This window comes from Mesoplodon bidens (assembly GCF_964165515.1).
Source record: "Mesoplodon bidens genome assembly, chromosome: 8".
Lineage (NCBI taxonomy): Eukaryota > Metazoa > Chordata > Mammalia > Artiodactyla > Ziphiidae > Mesoplodon > Mesoplodon bidens.
In genome coordinates, this window is record NC_138165.1 from 67,939,839 (window position 1) to 67,959,907 (window position 20,069).

At 36.5% G+C, this 20,069-nt stretch overlaps 1 protein-coding gene across 1 annotated transcript in view; it reads left to right on the forward strand.

Moving 5' to 3' along the window:
• Positions 1 to 18,702, forward strand: part of COL3A1 (collagen type III alpha 1 chain) — a 39,364-nt gene extending 20,662 nt beyond the window's left edge. Inside the window, exons 17-51 of the mRNA XM_081241811.1 lie at positions 266 to 310; positions 457 to 555; positions 758 to 811; positions 934 to 1,041; positions 1,230 to 1,283; positions 1,894 to 1,992; positions 2,319 to 2,372; positions 2,531 to 2,629; positions 2,956 to 3,009; positions 3,120 to 3,173; positions 3,505 to 3,558; positions 4,110 to 4,163; positions 4,494 to 4,538; positions 5,117 to 5,215; positions 5,303 to 5,410; positions 5,819 to 5,872; positions 7,357 to 7,410; positions 7,505 to 7,558; positions 8,278 to 8,331; positions 9,081 to 9,188; positions 9,651 to 9,704; positions 9,987 to 10,040; positions 10,234 to 10,395; positions 10,505 to 10,612; positions 11,572 to 11,679; positions 12,417 to 12,470; positions 12,559 to 12,666; positions 13,145 to 13,198; positions 13,580 to 13,687; positions 13,984 to 14,037; positions 14,133 to 14,240; positions 15,109 to 15,391; positions 15,998 to 16,185; positions 16,567 to 16,809; positions 17,567 to 18,702. Coding sequence (XP_081097937.1) covers positions 266 to 310; positions 457 to 555; positions 758 to 811; positions 934 to 1,041; positions 1,230 to 1,283; positions 1,894 to 1,992; positions 2,319 to 2,372; positions 2,531 to 2,629; positions 2,956 to 3,009; positions 3,120 to 3,173; positions 3,505 to 3,558; positions 4,110 to 4,163; positions 4,494 to 4,538; positions 5,117 to 5,215; positions 5,303 to 5,410; positions 5,819 to 5,872; positions 7,357 to 7,410; positions 7,505 to 7,558; positions 8,278 to 8,331; positions 9,081 to 9,188; positions 9,651 to 9,704; positions 9,987 to 10,040; positions 10,234 to 10,395; positions 10,505 to 10,612; positions 11,572 to 11,679; positions 12,417 to 12,470; positions 12,559 to 12,666; positions 13,145 to 13,198; positions 13,580 to 13,687; positions 13,984 to 14,037; positions 14,133 to 14,240; positions 15,109 to 15,391; positions 15,998 to 16,185; positions 16,567 to 16,809; positions 17,567 to 17,713 — 3,237 coding nt within the window. The 3' untranslated portion in view covers positions 17,714 to 18,702. The remainder of the gene's footprint in view (positions 1 to 265; positions 311 to 456; positions 556 to 757; positions 812 to 933; positions 1,042 to 1,229; positions 1,284 to 1,893; positions 1,993 to 2,318; positions 2,373 to 2,530; positions 2,630 to 2,955; positions 3,010 to 3,119; positions 3,174 to 3,504; positions 3,559 to 4,109; positions 4,164 to 4,493; positions 4,539 to 5,116; positions 5,216 to 5,302; positions 5,411 to 5,818; positions 5,873 to 7,356; positions 7,411 to 7,504; positions 7,559 to 8,277; positions 8,332 to 9,080; positions 9,189 to 9,650; positions 9,705 to 9,986; positions 10,041 to 10,233; positions 10,396 to 10,504; positions 10,613 to 11,571; positions 11,680 to 12,416; positions 12,471 to 12,558; positions 12,667 to 13,144; positions 13,199 to 13,579; positions 13,688 to 13,983; positions 14,038 to 14,132; positions 14,241 to 15,108; positions 15,392 to 15,997; positions 16,186 to 16,566; positions 16,810 to 17,566) is intronic.
• The last annotated feature ends 1,367 nt before the right edge of the window (positions 18,703 to 20,069 follow it).

Genomic DNA, 20,069 nt, shown 5'->3' on the forward strand with positions numbered 1-20,069 from the left:
TCAGAAAAATTCGGAAAAGAAACAAGACCAAAAACCTCTTCTCTATGTACTTATTTAATAATTTAGACCAAGTGCATATTACCTGTAATTTATTCAGATAATGATCATTTTTGTGAAATTTTATGTGTTGTGCTGTAGTTGGAAGAATCACCTAATCTCTATAAAGCACAACACCCATCAATAAATTTATTTTACTTATATAAGCAACTTCAAAAATATATGCACTATTTGCATTCTTATTAATATGCTCTTTTCCCCCCTCTAGGGCCCTCCTGGGAGTCATGGTAGTCCTGGTGGTAAAGGTGAAATGGTAAGATGCCCCCACCACTCACCCGCATTCAGCCACACACATATTATTGGCTTCCTCTGCATTTTGCAGGACAATACATTTAAGTTAGCTATTTAGAAAAGAAAGTTCAAGTTTGCCTAATGTTAATGTTCTTGGATTGTTTCTAGGGTCCTGCTGGCATTCCTGGGGCTCCTGGACTGATAGGAGCCCGCGGTCCTCCAGGGCCCTCTGGTACCAATGGTGCTCCCGGGCAGCGAGGTGCTGCAGTAAGTTGTCTATTTTTCCTGTATTGTCTGAAAGGTGTGGCTTATTTCTCACAGTAAAAAAAAGAAATAGCAGGCTCTTTGTTCTTGTTCCATTGAATTTATATTGATTTCACTCTGGTTTTATAATGGAATCAGGTGTGACTGGTGATTATTTTGTTAGTCTATTTTCCACATTTTTAAACCAAGATTATGTCCCATTTAGGGTGAACCCGGTAAGAATGGAGCCAAAGGAGAGCCAGGACCACGTGGGGAACGTGTAAGTATTGCCCTAACAGATTTGATTCTTTCTTAGAAATGTATACCATAATCAGGAAATAAACAGGTAAAAAATTAACAATGAAATTCAGTCATTATTTCTTTATTGACCTCCTTTCACAGGGGGAAGCTGGTTCTCCAGGTATTCCAGGACTTAAGGGTGAGGATGGCAAAGACGGTTCTCCTGGAGAACCTGGTGCGAATGGACTTCCTGGAGCTGCAGGAGAAAGGGTACGTTTCCCACGAGCATCGAAAAGGAAAACAATCATAGAACTTCACCTTCACTGTGAGGCAACCATGTGTGTTCTTAATTTGAGTAGTACTCAATCCCAAATATTGTTTTGAAGCATTTCACAATATGAGAATTATGAAAAAGTTTTGACACTTTGGACTTAAATATTCGCCTTTCACTATTTCAGGGTATGCCTGGATTCCGAGGACCTGCTGGAGCAAATGGCCTTCCAGGAGAAAAGGTAGATAGCTTTAGTTTTCAATGTTTAGAAATGCTGGGGCTACACATAGGTATATTCTTCTATACAGTTTCCCATTAATTAACGCCTAACTGTCTGAATGAAATATATTGGAGTTAAAAAAATAATAATTCCCAATGTAAAACAATGATTGCATCCCCTGCTCAGCCATTCTCTTAGCTTTGTAACTAACGTTATTTAACCTCTATGAGAATTCTTTAATTTATCTGTCAATTGGGAACTATTTTTCTCAGTATCATTGCAAGAATAAGTTAGACTAAAATGCCTGAAAGTTCTTTGGAAACTCTGAAGTGCAGTGCAAATCTGATTTCATAATATCAAAGATATTTGATTTTATATGCACCAAACTATACTGCTAAGCCCACTAAATATTGCTTTCTTCAGCATGTGATGTTCATTGAAGTTGCCTTAAAATATTTCCGGTAGGACAACCCAAGCTAATAGGTAACGGTGATTTATGCTGAGCATGCCAGCAACACCCCAACTCTCTTTAAGGGACCAAAAGAACTTCTCTAGTTGCAACCTAAGTACTGTCAACGTCTAGGTCAATGAAGGCCCTTTTACATACATGTTGATTTATTTCATCATGTAGGGTCCCCCTGGGGAACGTGGTGGTCCAGGCCCTGCAGGGCCCAGAGGAGCTTCTGGAGAACCTGGCCGAGATGGCCTCCCTGGAGGTCCAGGATTGAGGGTAAAGAGGAACACTTCTTTGATTGACACTGTCATTTACTAAGAGGAAAAGCAAATGAAGAATGTTCAAAAATAACTTAAATCAGACTATACATTTTGTAGGCTCAAAAGAAAACAAAACAAAATTCTCTGAAGAAAACTTAAGCTAGTATAGATTGAAGATCAGAAAATAGAATGCTTGACGAAGATATTTACAAACAGAAAAACGTGTGCAAATACGAAGCTACATATGTCAGTGGAAAGCTCAAAATTTTACAGATAGGTGCTTTTAGTTTTTTTTTAATTATCATTTTAAAATCAGCTGACTGACTGAATTCTTCAATTTAGGGTATGCCCGGTAGTCCTGGAGGACCAGGCAGCGATGGGAAACCAGGGCCTCCCGTAAGTACATTTTTAACATCTCATTTTACAAGTCCAGAGAATAATGAAATGCACAGTTTAGACTAGGCTTGATGTATATTGTATAGCCTTGGTATGTACATTGTATATTTTGATCAGATTTTTATGAAACCTCTATTAATATAATTTTTTCTCCTTAGGGAAGTCAAGGAGAAAGTGGTCGACCAGGTTCTCCAGGCTCACCTGGTTCCCGAGGTCAGCCTGGTGTCATGGGTTTCCCTGGCCCTAAGGGAAATGATGTGAGTTCCTTCCTTCATTTCTTCAATAAATATTTGACAAAAGGTCTTTTACTTTCTATATGGGAGTGCAGATGGCCAAAAATTGATCTCCACTTCAAAGCACAGAAGAGTACATGAAAATCAAAATACCATGTGAGAAGGGAGCTAAAGTATTTTTTCTGGAGTTCTGGGCAAAGAGTGGACCATTTATGGAAACCTAGTTCTCGAAAGTAGTTTTCGGTTGTGGATGTATGCATATGTGTGTAGGGGACAGATCAAAAACATGAGAGAACACTATAATGAATAATTTCCTTTTGGGAATAAATAAATACTGGCTACTTCTTTAGGGTGCTCCTGGAAAGAATGGAGAACGTGGTAGTCCTGGAGGTCCTGGCCTTCAGGTATGTAGATTTCATCCATTCATTTCCAGTCTTCTAGTAGAAGCATTTCTCTCCAACTCTATGACTTCTATTATCTTTATCTCTACTTCCATAACTGCTTTTTCTTTCAGGGTCCTCCTGGAAAGAATGGTGAGACTGGACCTCAGGGTCCCCCAGGACCTACCGTAAGTTTACTCACATAAATTGGAAATGGAAGTGGATGGGACTGGGGCCAAGGGAAGACTTTGTGAATTATACAATCTCTGACACTATATCATTATAGTTCACCAAAGCAATTACAAAGCTTGTTTAGTTAGTTAGCTAGCTAAATACTAATACTGAGTAAAGTTTATATTGTACATGTCTCCCTTGCATCACTTCCACAAGCCAGACTCTGCCCTCCTTTACACCATTAATTTTTTAATTAAGCAACTGGCCTGATGAAATTAAAACTATGTGAACTAAATATGAAAGGATATCTTATAATGAAGCATCTCAATATTTTTTTGTACATAGGGACCAGGTGGTGAAAAAGGAGACACAGGAAGTCCTGGTCCACAAGGATTACAAGTAAGAATTTGTTACTTAAATGTCATTGGGCACCTACTTTTATCAGTACTTTCCTTTGATAGTTGTATTTGTTGAGTTAATCAGCTGTTCAGTTTTTTTGTGACACTAAAAGATTATAATGCATCTTAAGCTTAAAATGTGTGGATCTGTCTTCTACCTTGAAATAAAACAATAGGCAATGTTAATAGGCATAACTTCCATGCCTATTCTAGAATGAGTGCATTAATAATTTAAAAAAATAAAGTTCACATAATTCTATATGCTTATACTTATTTTTATTGTAATTTAAATGTATATAGCTAAATTCATCTCACCACACTCATCAATTCATTTTTATATACAGCAACAGAAAGAATTGAGGGAGATGAACATAGGTTTGTAAGATACGACTATCACCTATCGTTGGATTTTGAGAGCTACATATTTTGTACACCTAAAAAGACTGCTAAAACCATTTTTTGAATACTTTGCAGAAACATACTTACATGAGAGAAGCTTTTCTATAAGCAATGTTTGAAGTGATTACACAATACAAATATGATTCTTTGTAGGGCTTGCCTGGAACGAGTGGCCCTCCAGGAGAAAATGGAAAACCTGGTGAACCTGTAAGTTGCTTGCCATTTTTTCAAAACTCAGAAACCAAAATAATAAATACGAATCCTTTATAAATTACTAACTTCTGCATTTTCATGCCATGGTATCTGAGCTTTAATAATTAGTTGTGAAATATTCATTAATAAAACAAAAAAAATTATTCAGTCATAACTATTCCATGGAAAGTTTGAATTTTACCATAAAATAAAAGGAACTCAAGGAAGAGTATACAGCCCAAGATTGTACAAATTATACAGTATGCAAGTCAAGTGTGTATTTTGCTTATACTTATATAACGTATATTCTGATAGAGGCCTAATCATGCAATGCCAATCTCCTAGGGCCCAAAGGGTGAGGTTGGTTCACCTGGAACTCCAGGAGGCAAGGTAAATATTTCCATTTATTTTCTCATTTCTTCAGCATGTTATAGAGCAGTTGATTAGTGGCACAGTTTTAGTACAGCAAACCAAAATATTCCTATTTTTAGAAGCACGACATTGCAAATGTTTGGTGAATACACTTAGGATAACCCGAGACATTTCCAATACATTAAATTTGCATCATCTGGAAAATGAAATTTTCTGACATGAATAAACACTGTAGAGTCAACTATGGATGTGAAATTTCAAAAGAAAACTTTTCTAGTGCTTTGGCTCTCTATAGAAAACCTGTTTTGGTAGAGGAACTTAAAAAATTTGCCTTTGTGATAAAATAATAATAATAATGTCAAAGCTAGCTCATCAGACCAGCTATCCAAGTTTCCTTGTTTAGATTAACTAATTTTGTGTTTCCGTTTCTCACTCAGTTGATCAAATGTCTTTTATAATTATAAAAATGTCTAAATTGTTCAAAAATGTAAGTTAAGAGCCTTGTGGTCTGTATCAAAACAATACAATTTAGGGTGTTTTTGCTTTGTTTTTAGCCTTGGTTTTCCTAACAGGGATATTCCATTTTCCTACTACAGGGCGATTCTGGTGCCCCCGGTGAACGTGGACCTACTGGACCTGCAGGGGCCCCTGGGCCTAGAGGGGGAACTGGCCCCCCTGGTTCCGAAGGAGGAAAGGTAACTCCACATAATTCAATTCACCTAGATTTTACAAAATGCATTTCATTTCTTTCTTGTGATTTACTATTTCTCCTTTAATTTCAGGGCCCTGCTGGTCTCCCTGGGCCACCTGGTAATGCTGGTTCACCTGGTCTGCAAGGAATGCCTGGAGAAAGAGGGGGTCCTGGAGGCCCTGGTCCAAAAGGTGATAAGGTACCAACTTATTCTCTGTTAATTATGTAATAAAACAGACTTTGTTGCTTAAAGGAAGGCAACATTTCTGGAAAGTAATCTATTTTCAAAATTAATATTACCATTTTATTTATTTATTTTTTTTAGATTTTTTTTTTTAATTGGAGTAAAATTGCTTTACAATGTTGGGTCAGTTTCTGCTGTACAATGAAGTGAATCAGCTTTATGTATACCTATAACCCCTCCCTCCTGGACCTCCCTCCCACCGCACCCCCATCTAGTAAGTGTAATTTGAGATGGATTTCTAAAGCAACTTTTTAAGCAGAACATTTACTATACATTGCAGCTAATCTTGAGGGTTTGTCCTCTTCTTGGCATGTTTTCAGTGAAGATACCTCTAATCTGATGACTCTGGTTTTTATTTGACAGGGTGAGCCTGGCAGTTCAGGTGTCGATGGTGCTCCAGGGAAAGATGGTCCAAGGGTAAGTACTCAAATTGGGGAGAAACAGAATTTATCTGTATGTGATATGGAGTAGTCCCTCACGTCAACTTGTATTTTTTCCAAAAACTCCTCATGATAAGTTAGACCATACTTTACCACCTTCTGGGCATTAATAAGAAGATGCAAATGACATGATTGTTAAAATTCCTGATTTCTATCATTAATAGTTCAACAGTGACCTAAGAATGGAAAAAATCTCAAAAGTATTATAAATGTTATAAGCTGAAGTCATAATAATTCACTAAAATTCAATGCTGATTAAGGAACTTTTTGATTTTAAAAAACATTGAGATTCCATGGTACATTCATACCATGGAATATTACTTAGCAATAAAAAGCTGATACATGCAACAACTTATACAAACACCAAGGACATCATGATGAGTGACAGAAGTCAATCTCAAAAGGACGTACTGCATGATTCCATTCATGTAACATTTGTGAAATAACGTAATTATATAGAACAGCTTTATGGTTGCCAGAATTGAGGAATAGGGGAGAGGGAGATGGGTGTAACTATAAAGAAGTGACATGAGGGAGTCTTTTATGATGAGTGTACCTTTGAATATCTTGATTGTGGTGGTGGTCATGTGAGGCTAAGCATATTAAAATGTCATAGAACTACATGCACAGACACACACACACACACAAATGAGTGCATGTATAACTGGTGCAAACTGAATAAGCTCTATGGGTTGTACCAATGTCAATTGCTTTGTTTTGATACTATACCATAGTTGTGTAAGATGTAATCCTGAAGGAGGCTGGGAGAAAAATTCACAGGATTCTCCTGTATATTTCTTTGCAAACTTCCGTGAATCTATATAACTATTTCAAAATAAAAATTGAAAAAAAAATATTACAAGCAATTCTATTCACATTAGTAAACAGCTAGATATGACTGTAGCAAATAAACATGATAACTAAGCCATTAGATAGACATTATCTTTACTGTAGTTGCCTTAAAAAAATTCATAAATGTTTCACTTTTAACAGACTAGATGAGTAAGCCATCATACAATTTTTTAAAATCTAATATTTTATTTATGTAATATAAGTAAAACTTTAATATTTGAAAACTTCAATGTGAAAACTTTAATATGTGTAACAATACTTTAAGTGGTTAAATGAAATATTTTGAATTATCATACAATTGAATAAGGCAATGCACTTTAATTTTAAAAGATACGACTGAAATCTTATATCACATCTTATTTATCTTCTGCAATAGAAAGAAAAAATGAATCTATAAATTGCCACTGAATTATATAATCCATAAAATCTTATATTTACTAAACTCTGCATTATTTACACACTGAGTGAAGAGCATATCATTCAAGCTATCAAAGCAATCATATTATCTAGTTTATTAGATGAACAGTATGTCCTTGTATATGCTCTTTGATTAATAAGGAAAATGATGCTTTTGTCTTCGAAATTAAAGTATATTTCTATTTTCTTTAGGGTCCTACTGGTCCCATTGGTCCCCCTGGTCCAGCTGGTCAGCCTGGAGATAAGGTAACACTTGGCACTATTTAGAAGCAGAAAATGTCTTTTGTCGTCATTGTTGTTTGGATGCAGGGCAATATAAATTATTTTTCTCTTTTTTAAGGGTGAAAGTGGTGCCCCTGGAATTCCGGGTATAGCTGGTCCTCGTGGTGGCCCTGTAAGTGTTTAAGACATTTCAACATAATTTTAACCCCACACAGGCAGCAGCTACCTGTGCTTCCCTCTTCAGCAATTCTGCTTGTGGTCCTGAGTCTCAATGATGGGATGCTGTCTTTAGGCATCATATGACATGCAAGGCAAGGTTAAAGTTCTTAAATCTAAAATTCAGAAGAGACCATTTCAAATCTTGCCATCCTTCCTAAATAATTCTGGAAAAAAATATAAAAATTGCACAAGTAATATGCATTTGTAAATGAGTATTTCTTAAAGCTGTAGGATCTTTGCCTGAGCCTCCTTCTAGATGTAAAATTCTCTGCCTTCAGAGTTTGCAGACTCAGGAGAGATATTTAGTAAATGTTTTTAATTAATCAATTTAATGATTGATTTCTCAAAACTTTTACCATATTTTTATTTTTTTAAATCCTTACATTTTTAGAAGTTATACAAATAAGTCTTTTAAACACTTCAAAATTCTCAAATTATTTTTCTTCCAAATAATATAACAGTCAGAAGCAGAAGGAATCAATGGTTCTGGTGTTGCCTACTTTGAATTTTATTGAGAAACGGAAAAGTCTCCAGAGGTTAAGCTATGTTAGTTAGCTTTGCACACTAACACTATCTTTTCTTAGCTTAAAGGAAAGATGATACAGAGGATGACGTGTGTTCCCAATGGGAAGATGTCTTCACTGTGACTAATGAGTATATTTTTCACTTAAGGGTGAGAGAGGTGAACATGGGCCACCAGGACCTGCTGGCTTCCCTGGTGCTCCTGTAAGTATGAACATTAAAACATACATATCACACAGCCCAGAATCACTATCTCACTGAAAATAGCAGAAGTATAAGTCGAGTCTGAATTCTAATCTATCTCCACCACTCATTCCTTATGGGGGTTCATTTATGCACCTCCTTTATTTTTTTACACATTATCTCTATTCTTACTGTTTAAAAGATGGAGATAAAAACACCTGGCCCGTCTTTATGCCAGGTTAATGAGGCTAACATGATCCCCTAGACTTAAAGCACTCTGAAAATTTGAAAGTTTCTTCCATTATTAGATGATACTAATTAAAATTTGCTCTAAGCCCCGTCTTTCTCAAATGCATTTACTGGTGATTGCTTTGAAATGCACAATCCTTGGAGAGAGGTTCTCCTTTATGACAAAGAATGTATATCTTACCACTTTCTTGATAATTTTCTTTTATCATAGAAACTCTTTTTGGGTGGTGGTGGGGGCACATAATGGGGCATGCGGGATCTTAGTTCCCCAACCAGGGATCGAACCCATGCCCCCTGCAGTGGAAGCTCAGAGTCTTAACCACTGGATCACCAGGGAAGTCCCTGTCATGGAAACATTTTCATTGTCTTTGTTTCTTCCATGTCTTCAAAGACTCTTCTTTTCCAATTTTATTTCAATAGCTCTCCACCTGATGAATTCTATTTTCTGAAGGAAAACAAGGACAAGCCCAGTGTATTGTGAAGGATGTAAGCTCACAGGCTGTTTTTGTTTCTGAATGCAGGGCCAGAACGGTGAGCCTGGTGGTAAAGGTGAAAGAGGCGCTCCTGGTGAGAAAGGTGAAGGAGGCCCTCCTGGAATCGCAGGGCCCCCCGGAAGTGCTGGGCCTTCTGTAAGTATTTCTCTTTCTCTAAGCCTTCTAATGGAAAGCACTTAGATTTGTCGATACTTCAATATTTCATACTGAGAGAGCTTGACATAGTGACAAGGGTACAGTTTTCCTAGGAATACAGTTCTGAGTTTGACGCTTGACTCCAACAATCTAGATATGACCTCAGTCAAATTATTTTAATGTCCTCATAGAGTTACTGGTTTTGTTTTTTTGTTTTTTTGTTTTTTTTTTTGATGTAGCTTCTCATTTCTGTAGTAATGTTTTTCCCCCAGTTCTACTGAGATATAATTGACATATAACATTGTATTGTGTAAGTTTAAGATGTACAACATAGTGATTGTATGTATTACAAGATGATTATCATGATAAGTAGAGTTACTGACTTACAAAGGCTTAATACTTCTCCCAGATTTTGACTTTGGTGCTATTCTTATAAATCATTTCCATCTCCCTTCCATATAGGGTTCCCCTGGTCCCCCAGGTGTCAAAGGTGAACGTGGAAGTCCTGGTGGTCCTGTAAGTAATGATCCTCTTAACTATTATTGAAAAGCATTAATTAATATCAATCTGTATAAAAACTGCTTTGAAAGCACTAGATCCCTGAAGAGAGTATAAAATTATAATCACTCATTCATATGTGATTTATATGTAAATTCCAAGAGGCAAAAACAAACCATAAGTGATCCCAGAGTAGAATGCAGGTCCTACTACATTTCTTACAATTTATATTTGTTTTTAGTGGTTAATTATTTATTTTCCTTGATTTTTGACATCAAAAATATATTTATAATTTCACAGGGTGCTGCTGGCTTCCCTGGTGGTCGTGGTCTTCCTGGTCCTCCTGGCAATAACGTAAGAACTTTTAAAAGTATTTTTTAACCATATATTCCATAAAGAGCGTTCATATGTACATAAGGTGAGAAACTTATCCATTGCTACTTCTCTTTGTATTAAATCCCATGTAAAATTATTTGAATGCAGGTAAAAGAGGGGAAAAATTACTTGTTCATTATAAAATATTCAAATTTCAAACATTTCTTTGTAGGGTAACCCAGGCCCCCCAGGCCCCAGCGGTCCTCCAGGCAAAGATGGTCCCCCAGGTCAAGCTGGTAGTAATGGTGCTCCTGGCAGCCCTGGGGTGTCTGGACCAAAGGGTGATGCTGGCCAACCAGGTGAGAAGGGACCACCTGGCTCCCAGGGCCCTCCGGTGAGTGGTCTCTATTAATTGACAGTAGTTTTATTTTCAATCACAAGTCCAGCAGAGGAAAACATAGTCACATAAAGAATAACTAAGATTTCATTATCTGTTACAACAGGGAGCTCCAGGCCCACTTGGAATTGCAGGGATTACTGGACCACGAGGTCTTGCAGGCCCACCAGGCATGCCAGGTGCTAGGGGCAACCTCGGCCCACAGGGCCCCAAGGTGAGTATAGCTATCTTTCACTGGACTCTTGTTTCCTTTGATAGTCTTCAGACATCGCATAAACATAGCAAGTATGTAATGATCAAGTTTTCCTGTAATTAGATGCAAATTCTTGATATTTTCAAATTTTCAGGAAGCATGCATATTATTAAAAGTCTCTGGAACACAAAAACAATGCACATAATAGACCGGCCTTGAACATCAAAACAAATAGATTGATATCACAGAAAAATATCTTGTCATCTCAAATACCTGTTAGGAAACTTGTCAGCATTCTTCAGTTTGCTGACTGTCAGTCTTGAAGCGGGAAATGATGTCAGGTTATAGACCTATGAAAGCCTTTAATTGATACCAATTATCCGTCAACTCAATTCATTTTATACTCCTGACTTTCTTTCACTGATATTACTATAATACCCTAGTGCTCAACATCTTAAATATTTATTTAGAAAATAGGGTAATAAAATCGTACTTTATTAGGGCGTGACTTTTTTCACTTTGAGCACCTCTTTAAACTAAATGTCATATACGATTGTAGTGAAATTACAATATAACATTTAAGTCTAGTCAATTTATATGAACATTCCCAATAAATGTATATATTCTTTAAATAGAGCCAAATGTTCAATATAACCTAATTCTAATGGGTACCATAAACCTATAGTTTCATGATGACTCATCATTATATTTTTCTTACAATAGCCATGTCTATTTATGTACCTCATATTAGGATGTATTCTAATATGATAATCAATGTAATTACTCAGGCTTTTGGTATCCAGGTTCATTGGTCAAGTTAGAAAAGACAAGAAGCTTGCTTCCCCAAAGCTTTTCCTCTATGGCAGGGATAGTTTTAGGAACAAATTCGATAGAAATTGGGAAATAAAGACAGCTGATAATATCATATTAATTGATTTCTTAAGTTAAAACACAAATTTATTTTATTCTTTTGTACACAGGGTGAAAGTGGGAAACCAGGACCTGGTGGTCTCAATGGAGAACGTGGTCCTCCTGGAGCCCAGGGTCTTCCTGGTCTGGCTGGTGCAGCTGGTGAACCTGGAAGAGATGTAAGTACTAGTTCTTAGAAAATACACAATAAGCCGGGTAGTATTTGATAATTTATTTAAGCAAGGGTCAAATTGGGCCATTGAGTTTCTATGATAAAAGAAAATTATCAAGAAAGTGGTAAGATGTACTTTCTTTGTCATAAAGGAGAACCTCTCTCCGAGGATTGTGCATTTCAAAGTTCTCCTTTCTCTAGTAATAGATATTCTTTCTATTACAACTTAGAATAGCCTTAAATGTTCATGTTCTATAGTATTTACCCAATGAATGATCATTAATGGAAAAGAATATGATCTTTAGCTAAATAATAAAAAAGTTGTGGATGGGGAGAGCCCCAATTTACAACATTCCTTCTGGGTAAAAATATACTGCATGTTATCTGTGATTAATCTTTCCTTAAATTGTAGATTTCCGTTATCAGCTTAAATTACGGTGTCAAGATTTTATTTATTATTTCCCCCCCTAAGGCTCCTTTTTAGACTTTTTTTCCTAGTCACTGCTCGCTCCCTCACCCTGTGAAACTTTAGTACCATAGATATACTGCATGTCTGTTTAGGTATTGTCACTCCTTGAAGGGCCACACCCATTGTCATATCTAAGATTTTTCACTCCCAAGAACCAATTTTTGTCCTCTTTAGGATGATATTTTTCCCATTGAGAATGCAGGGCTTAGATGGTATTTAAATGGTTCCAAAGAATTTGATTTCATTTCTTCCTCTTTTTTTTTTTCTTTAATCAGGGAAACCCTGGATCAGATGGTCTGCCAGGCCGAGATGGAGCTCCTGGTGGCAAGGTATAACAGGCACACGTACAATAGGTTTGTGTAATTAAAACAATAGCTGCTGATCAGATTGATTTTGGAACTGTGACCTTGTCCACAGGGTGACCGTGGTGAAAATGGCTCTCCTGGCCCCCCTGGTGCTCCTGGTCATCCAGGCCCACCTGGCCCTGTCGGTGCAGCTGGAAAGAGTGGTGACAGAGGAGAAACTGTGAGTTCTCACGAACTCCATCTTTCCCTACTTATCTATTTTCCTCAATAAGGAGTTCAGTAGGTAGAAAATAGAATGTCATCTCTGCCAACCAAAAGATCTACTCTCAATTGTTTCAGTTTTCTATGCTAGTCAGTCCTTAGGCAACTGTGGTAATAAAGATATATGAGAATTTCTGGCAGTAGTCAATGAAGAATTCATTATTAAAATTCAAAATGGCATTAATCACACTAAGTGTATATCCACTTGGTCAATATAAGGTTGAATTAACAGGGTTTTCTCAGCTTTCCTATTCAGACCCCCTGGTAAAGCTATAAACAGGTAAAGGATTTTTAAGGAGAAAATAATACTAACTTTCAATAATAGCAGACATATCATTATTCCCTCACAATGAAATTATTAACGTTTAAGTAAAACAAAACTGTATCAATAAATAAACACTTCCCTGTGTGTGTTCATTTGTTTATTTTTATTTTAGGGCCCTGCTGGTCCTTCTGGTGCTCCAGGTCCTGTTGGTTCAAGAGGTCCTCCTGTAAGTCTTTTTTTTTTTTTTAACTAATTCTACAGTGTGGGAAATATTCTATTTTCTGGCATGCTCAGCAAAAAGGGATGACTAAATACATAATTATGGAACCAAATTTAAACTTTCCTTTGATGATATAGAAAGCAATTTAGGATCTAAAAGTTCCTTGGGGCTATGAGATTACACATCAATTATTGGGGCTCCATACAATTCTCAGTCCAAGATCAAAACAACCGCAAGAACAATCTTTATCGTTCCAAGTATGCAGTGTTTGTTGATGGGATTTCTAGCTTGTAGAATGTTATAAAATGGACTTAATTCTTATAAATCCTATTTTGTTTTTCCAATGTGTATGTGTGTATGACCTTAACTCGAAATTTGTTTGTGAAGGGTCCCCAAGGCCCACGTGGTGACAAAGGTGAAACGGGTGAACGTGGTGTTAATGGCATCAAAGGACATCGTGGATTCCCTGGTAACCCAGGTGCCCCAGGTTCCCCAGTAAGTGGATCCATTTTGTTAGAAAATCCCCTCAATGCATTTTAACTAATGAGATAGGCAAATCTCAGAGAACAATGGTAGAAAAATGTTCATCTGTGAAAGTCTATGCTAAAAGAGATTAGAAACGGATTTGAGGGCTTATTTGAAATAGTAGTTGGCATGAGACAATGGGGATATTAAAGGAAAAGGAAATCATATTTTATCATGATCCCCATGTTTCTTGATCTGATCTTGAACATACAGTTTCCTAAGCCTTTTTAAAGTCTTCACTCATATTCACCTTCCTTTCCTTTCAGGGTCCCTCTGGTCACCAAGGTGCAGTCGGTAGTCCAGGACCTGCAGGCCCCAGAGTACGTACCACAGAAAGATATTGGAAGGTCATATTTTAAAATGTTAGCACTGCAAGAAAATATTCTAGCATTGTGATATCATGATAATTTCTTAGGGACCTGCTGGACCCAGTGGGTCCCCTGGCAAAGATGGAACAAGTGGACTACCTGGTCCCATTGGACCACCAGGGCCTCGAGGTAACAGAGGCGAAAGAGGATCTGAGGTAGGACATCACTTATAAATATGTGTATTTAATTTGCTTTAATTTTCACATTTTCAGAAACACTTTGCAATATTTTAAAACTGAGATAGTGAGTTAAACACCACGCAATTACCAAACCTAATTTAGGACCTGAGCAATGACTTTAAGACATTCTCCCCCACGTGAAGACTTTCTCATCACACTATAATTACTGGGAGAAAAAACCTTTCTCACAGTTCATGAGGTAACAGTTATATCAGAATAAAGACATAGCCCAATTAATAAGATGAACTCTGTCAGCACTGATCTCATATTAGAGATCTCACAATTTTGATAATCTTAATGATTTACAAGTGTAAAGTACATTCCACTTCTCAAATGGCTTCCATGACTCCTGTTTTGCTACTGATACCATCATCCCTAATACATTCTTATCCTACACTTTTGGAGTAAACAGAAGAAAAGCTATTATCCCCACAAGTTATACAATTAAAACACAAATAAGTTAAGTGGTTAGACCCAAAACACAAAGTTAGATTCCAAAGTTGGGATCAGAATCTAAGTTTCCTGATCATAACCCCTCTGTCATGTCAGCATTAGAATTGCTTACATCATTTATACAGAAGGAAACATGAGAGAGTAAAATGTGTGTTCCAACACCAATTCTTCTTACACACTGCAACACACTAAGTATCATAACAATGAATTATAGTTATTATAAATTGGTTAATATTTGATCACAAAACAACCCAAATAAACTTTTACTGAAACAATTACTATGACACAATATATTAATTGTTTGTAATGCATTTTGGGGGGTTAGCAACATATTTTTTTCAGTGAATACCAACCAGTGCCCCTCAGTGATGTATGTTCTTACCCTTCCTAGGGCTCCCCAGGCCACCCAGGACAACCAGGCCCTCCTGGGCCCCCTGGTGCCCCTGGTCCATGCTGTGGTGGTGGGATTGTCACCACTGGTGAAAAATCTGGGGGTTTTGCCCCATATTATGGAGATGAACCAATGGATTTCAAAATCAACACCGACGAGATTATGACTTCACTCAAATCAGTCAATGGACAAATAGAAAGCCTCCTTAGTCCTGATGGTTCTCGTAAAAACCCTGCTCGGAACTGCAGAGACCTGAAATTCTGCCATCCTGAACTCAAGAGTGGTACGCTGGGGAATCTTTCACACTCATGGCGGCAGGATAACAGAGAAAACTGCTTATATTAGAATTTAAGGGAAAGGAAAATTTTACTGGGAATAGAAAATATTATATAGCAGAGATAGTACTTAAAGAATGTTAGTTGAATTGAAACTTCTTGTATTCTAAGTAAGAAAACATGAATTTTGTAGGTGTACTTGAACTGTAATGTAAATTCAAAATATGCCAAATGTAGGAAAATCTAAAGACAGTTTTATAGAAATTTTAATACAAATTATAGTTTGGCATGTCTTTCCATATCATCACAAAGTTGTTTGAGTGATAAACAACGTATATCACTGTGTTTGTAATTTGATGCAGACATAATTTGTAATTTAATTATTGCAACATTTATTTATTGAAACAATTTTTATAATAAATCTACTTATCAATTTTTTCAAATTAAGAAACAATCTAAAAGTTCCTCTATTCTGCTACACTATAAAAGTACAAATACATAAAATACAAATACGTTAGCAGTCAACATTATGAATGCCTTACAAAATCATTTTGGTCCAAATCCCATTACTGGATATTATAACCAATTCCATTGTCCTTTTTGTGACTATTCAGGAGAATATTGGGTTGATCCTAACCAAGGTTGCAGGATGGACGCTATTAAAGTATACTGTAACATGGAAACTGGGGAAACGTGCATAAATGCCAGTCCTTTGACTGTTCCACGTAAGAACTGGTGGACAAATTCTGCTGCTGAGAAGAAACATGTTTGGTTTGGAGAATCCATGGATGGTGGTTTTCAGGTAAGAAAATATATACCATTTTTCTTTAACTAATCCATCTCTACTTAGCTGACTTTTTTGTTCCTCCCATTTGTTCATCACAAAACAAATTTAGTTAATAAATAGAAAAGTGAAAAATTTTATATACTCAGGTAACTACTTTTATAACTTGTCTCTCAAAAGCTAAACTAGATTAAATTATTCTTTGTAAGTTACCAACTTTCCTTCAATTCTTAAGACCTTCTTTACTCTAGTATTGTATGTTATACATGCAGTAAAGACATAGTCATACATAAAATATATGAACAACTTACATTACAATGACCATACTACACTGCATGAATCCCTTATGTATAACTGCAGCTAAAATGTTTGACCACCCTTACTTGTTCCCTATCACAGTTTAGCTATGGCAATCCTGAACTTCCTGAAGATGTCCTCGATGTCCAGCTGGCATTCCTCCGACTTCTCTCCAGCCAGGCCTCCCAGAACATCACATATCACTGCAAGAATAGCATTGCATACATGGATCATGCCAGTGGGAATGTGAAGAAAGCCTTGAGGCTGATGGGCTCAAATGAAGGCGAATTCAAGGCTGAAGGAAATGGCAAATTCACCTACTCAGTTCTGGAGGATGGTTGCACTGTAAGTAACAGCATTTTTATAAGCATGCATCATAATGAGCTTAGCATATCTCATTTAATCATGCTACTTTGAAAAGAAGGAATAAAAATAATGAGGATGAACAAAAGATGGCATTTGGTGTGAGTTATATTGAATCTACTGATCCATTCCAGGGAATGTTAAATCACACAAAAAATGAGTATATCTTCTCAACCTCCAGGTGAAAACCAGCTGATGTGAAAGCAATTGAAATTTAAATCCATGATATAAACTTTGCCAGATAATTTAGACAGTTACTATCCACTCTACGTAATTGCCATCATATGGACTCAATCTAAAATCTCTTTTTAATTTTAAAGGTTAACTTTAAATCAATCATTTGTTATTATCATTTATGAACAGAAGGAGAATTCACTTCTAATATTAACAGATTCCAATGTGAGAGACCTATCCACTTCTTAGTAAACCAGATCTATACCTGGTAACAATGACCAGAACCAAGGTTTCTGAGAATGGACTGCCTGTGGCAATCTCCTTGTTGGCTTTACCCTGAAGCCCTATAAGGCTTTTGGTTAACAATATGGTTTATCAACTGGGAGAATTATCACTTTGAACTGGAGCAGGTCTCAGATGTATGGAAGATAATATACATGGCAAGTTGGCAACTCCCTTCAACAAAATTTTTTTTTTAACTTCGTCAAACAGAGAAACTGTCTAAGTAATTGTAATGTCATGATCACTTACTTTTTTTTTTTTTTTTTTTTGCTCTTTTTTACAGAAACACACTGGGGAATGGGGCAAAACAGTCTTCGAATATCGAACACGCAAGGCCGTCAGACTACCTATTGTAGATATTGCACCCTACGATATTGGTGGTCCTGATCAAGAATTTGGTGTGGACGTTGGCCCTGTTTGCTTTTTATAAACCAAACTCTATCTGAAATCCCAGCAAAAAGTTTCACACTCCATATGTGTTCCTCTTGTTCTAATCTTGTCAACCAGTACAAGTGACCAACTAAGTTCCAGCTATTTATTTCCAAAATTTTTGGAAAAAGTGTAATTTGACCAAAAAAGAATACATTTTTTATTTTTTATATTTTTTTTTTGCTGTTACACCAAATACAGTTCAAATGCTTTTTGTTCTATTTTTTTACCAATTCCAATTTCAAAATGTCTCAGTGGTGCTATAATAAATAAACTTCAACACTCTTCCAATAACACTGTGTTACATTCTTTGAATCCTAGCCCATTTGCAGAGCAATGACAGTGCTTACCATCAAAAGATAACCTTTCTTCTGAAATAGTCAAACATGAAATTAGAAAAGACCTTCCTGTTTCAACTACCTCAACCTGGTCAGAAACACAGATGAATTCTATAAGCCCCAGAAGATGAAAAAAATTGTATAAAATACCAAAACTTATAAATTTCACTGATTAAGTTCCTAAAATATTGGTTAAAAGAAAGAGTAGAGTGTAGTACAAGAATTTAAAGAAATATTTTTGGAGCCGTAGTTATTTTAATCTTGAATATCAACTGCTTTTAAAGGTGCTTTTCCTTTTTCTTGTCATTGCTGGTCAAGATTACCAGTATTTGGCAAGACTTTAAAGACACATGTTCTGGTGCTAATGTGCTTTCACTTTTAAAACTCTAGGTCAGAATTGTTGCCTTACGTTCAAAACACAGATGCACACCATCTGTACGTGTCTCCGGTCAAAAAGATTTCCTGGTGTGTCACTGCCGGGGACTCTTTCTCTGCAACCTGTAAAAGTCAACAACAACAACAAAAAATAAATTTTGGGGCTGCTTTTGTCACAATAACAGAGAATGTGTTGAAATTAAACTTTGTAAGCTTGTATGTGGTTGTTGATCTTTTTTTTCTTACAGACACTCATAATAAAATATCATAATAAACATTCCTGGTTTTTGTCAACTTTTCATAGATTTAAAAAATGCAAGTTTACAATCTAGTGATTTTTCTTGAAAAAAAAAGCATATTGAATCCTAGATCTCTGGCTTAATAATGCAAAGACTTTCAGGAATATGAGATGATATAACTCATGCTGGGAACAGAGATAATGTGCCATGGGGAATCTTGCAGATTTTTAGATCATATTTAGTGGAACTCCTTGGGGCATATTGAAAACTGAGGGCTTCTATGTGACACAATCCCTGGAAACAGTAACATAGTAAATTAGGGAGTCTCCAAAGTGGTAGTAATCAGGGAGGAAATTGCTGGTAATTTAGAAGGAAGTAAGCAAATATTAACAACAATTGCAAGCTTAGGCTTTCTCTACCACCTCTAAACACTGCCTCATTTCCCTCTTGGGTCAGCCCCTTCTCCACCAACAAGTTTTTAATCTTTTATTTACTGCAAATGAAAATAGCATCGTCTTGCATACCTGACTTTATAGTTTGAAATGTATTCACTCTATATAATTAATAATAATAATACTTTCAAAAATAAAAATTCCATCAGTCAACTGTCAAGACTCTTAGTCTACTTATCCTCCAAGCTAGCGGCAACCAATGTTAGCAGTTTCTTGTGCATATTTTCAGAAATATTATCTATCTATCATCTATCTATCTATCTGAGTCTATTTGTGTTATACATTAGAAATTAAATTCCTTGCAGTTTCATTTTAGACATATTCAAAGCCAGCAATATTTGGTCAAGTCTTTCTCACATTGCATCACTCTGACATTGGCTCTCCTGCCTCATCTTTCATTTATAAGGACTCTTTTAACTACATCAGCCCAGCCCCCAACTAGATAATTCAGGATAATTTCCCCATTTTTAGGTTAGTTGATTAGCAACCTTAATTCCATCTGCAACCTTAATTCCTCTTTGCCTTGCCATGTAATATAACATATTCCCAGGATCCAGGGCTTAGGATGTGGACACATTTGGGAGCTACTATTCTGCCTACTTGAACAATGATGCACAGAAGTAAGGAGAATGGTGGTGGTCAGAGCTGTAGTGAGGGCAGTAATAGCCAGGTTTCCAAAGAAACTTGGCCAGTAGTGCCAGAAATGTCATCCAGTGCCCAGTTTGTTGGTTTCACCAGGCTGCTCCTGGGGTGTGATTTTGAAGATGGCTCTGAACGTCAGCATTCCCTTCATAGCTGTTCATTTTATGAATCTGGGTTCTATAACTTGCTCTGAATTTCCCTGAACTTCAAATAAAATCTATAAATTGAATTTCTTAAATCAGCCCAAGTTGGTTTAGGTTGTTTGCATGAATCCAAATGTTTTGGCCTGAGTAACTGGGAGAAAATTTGCC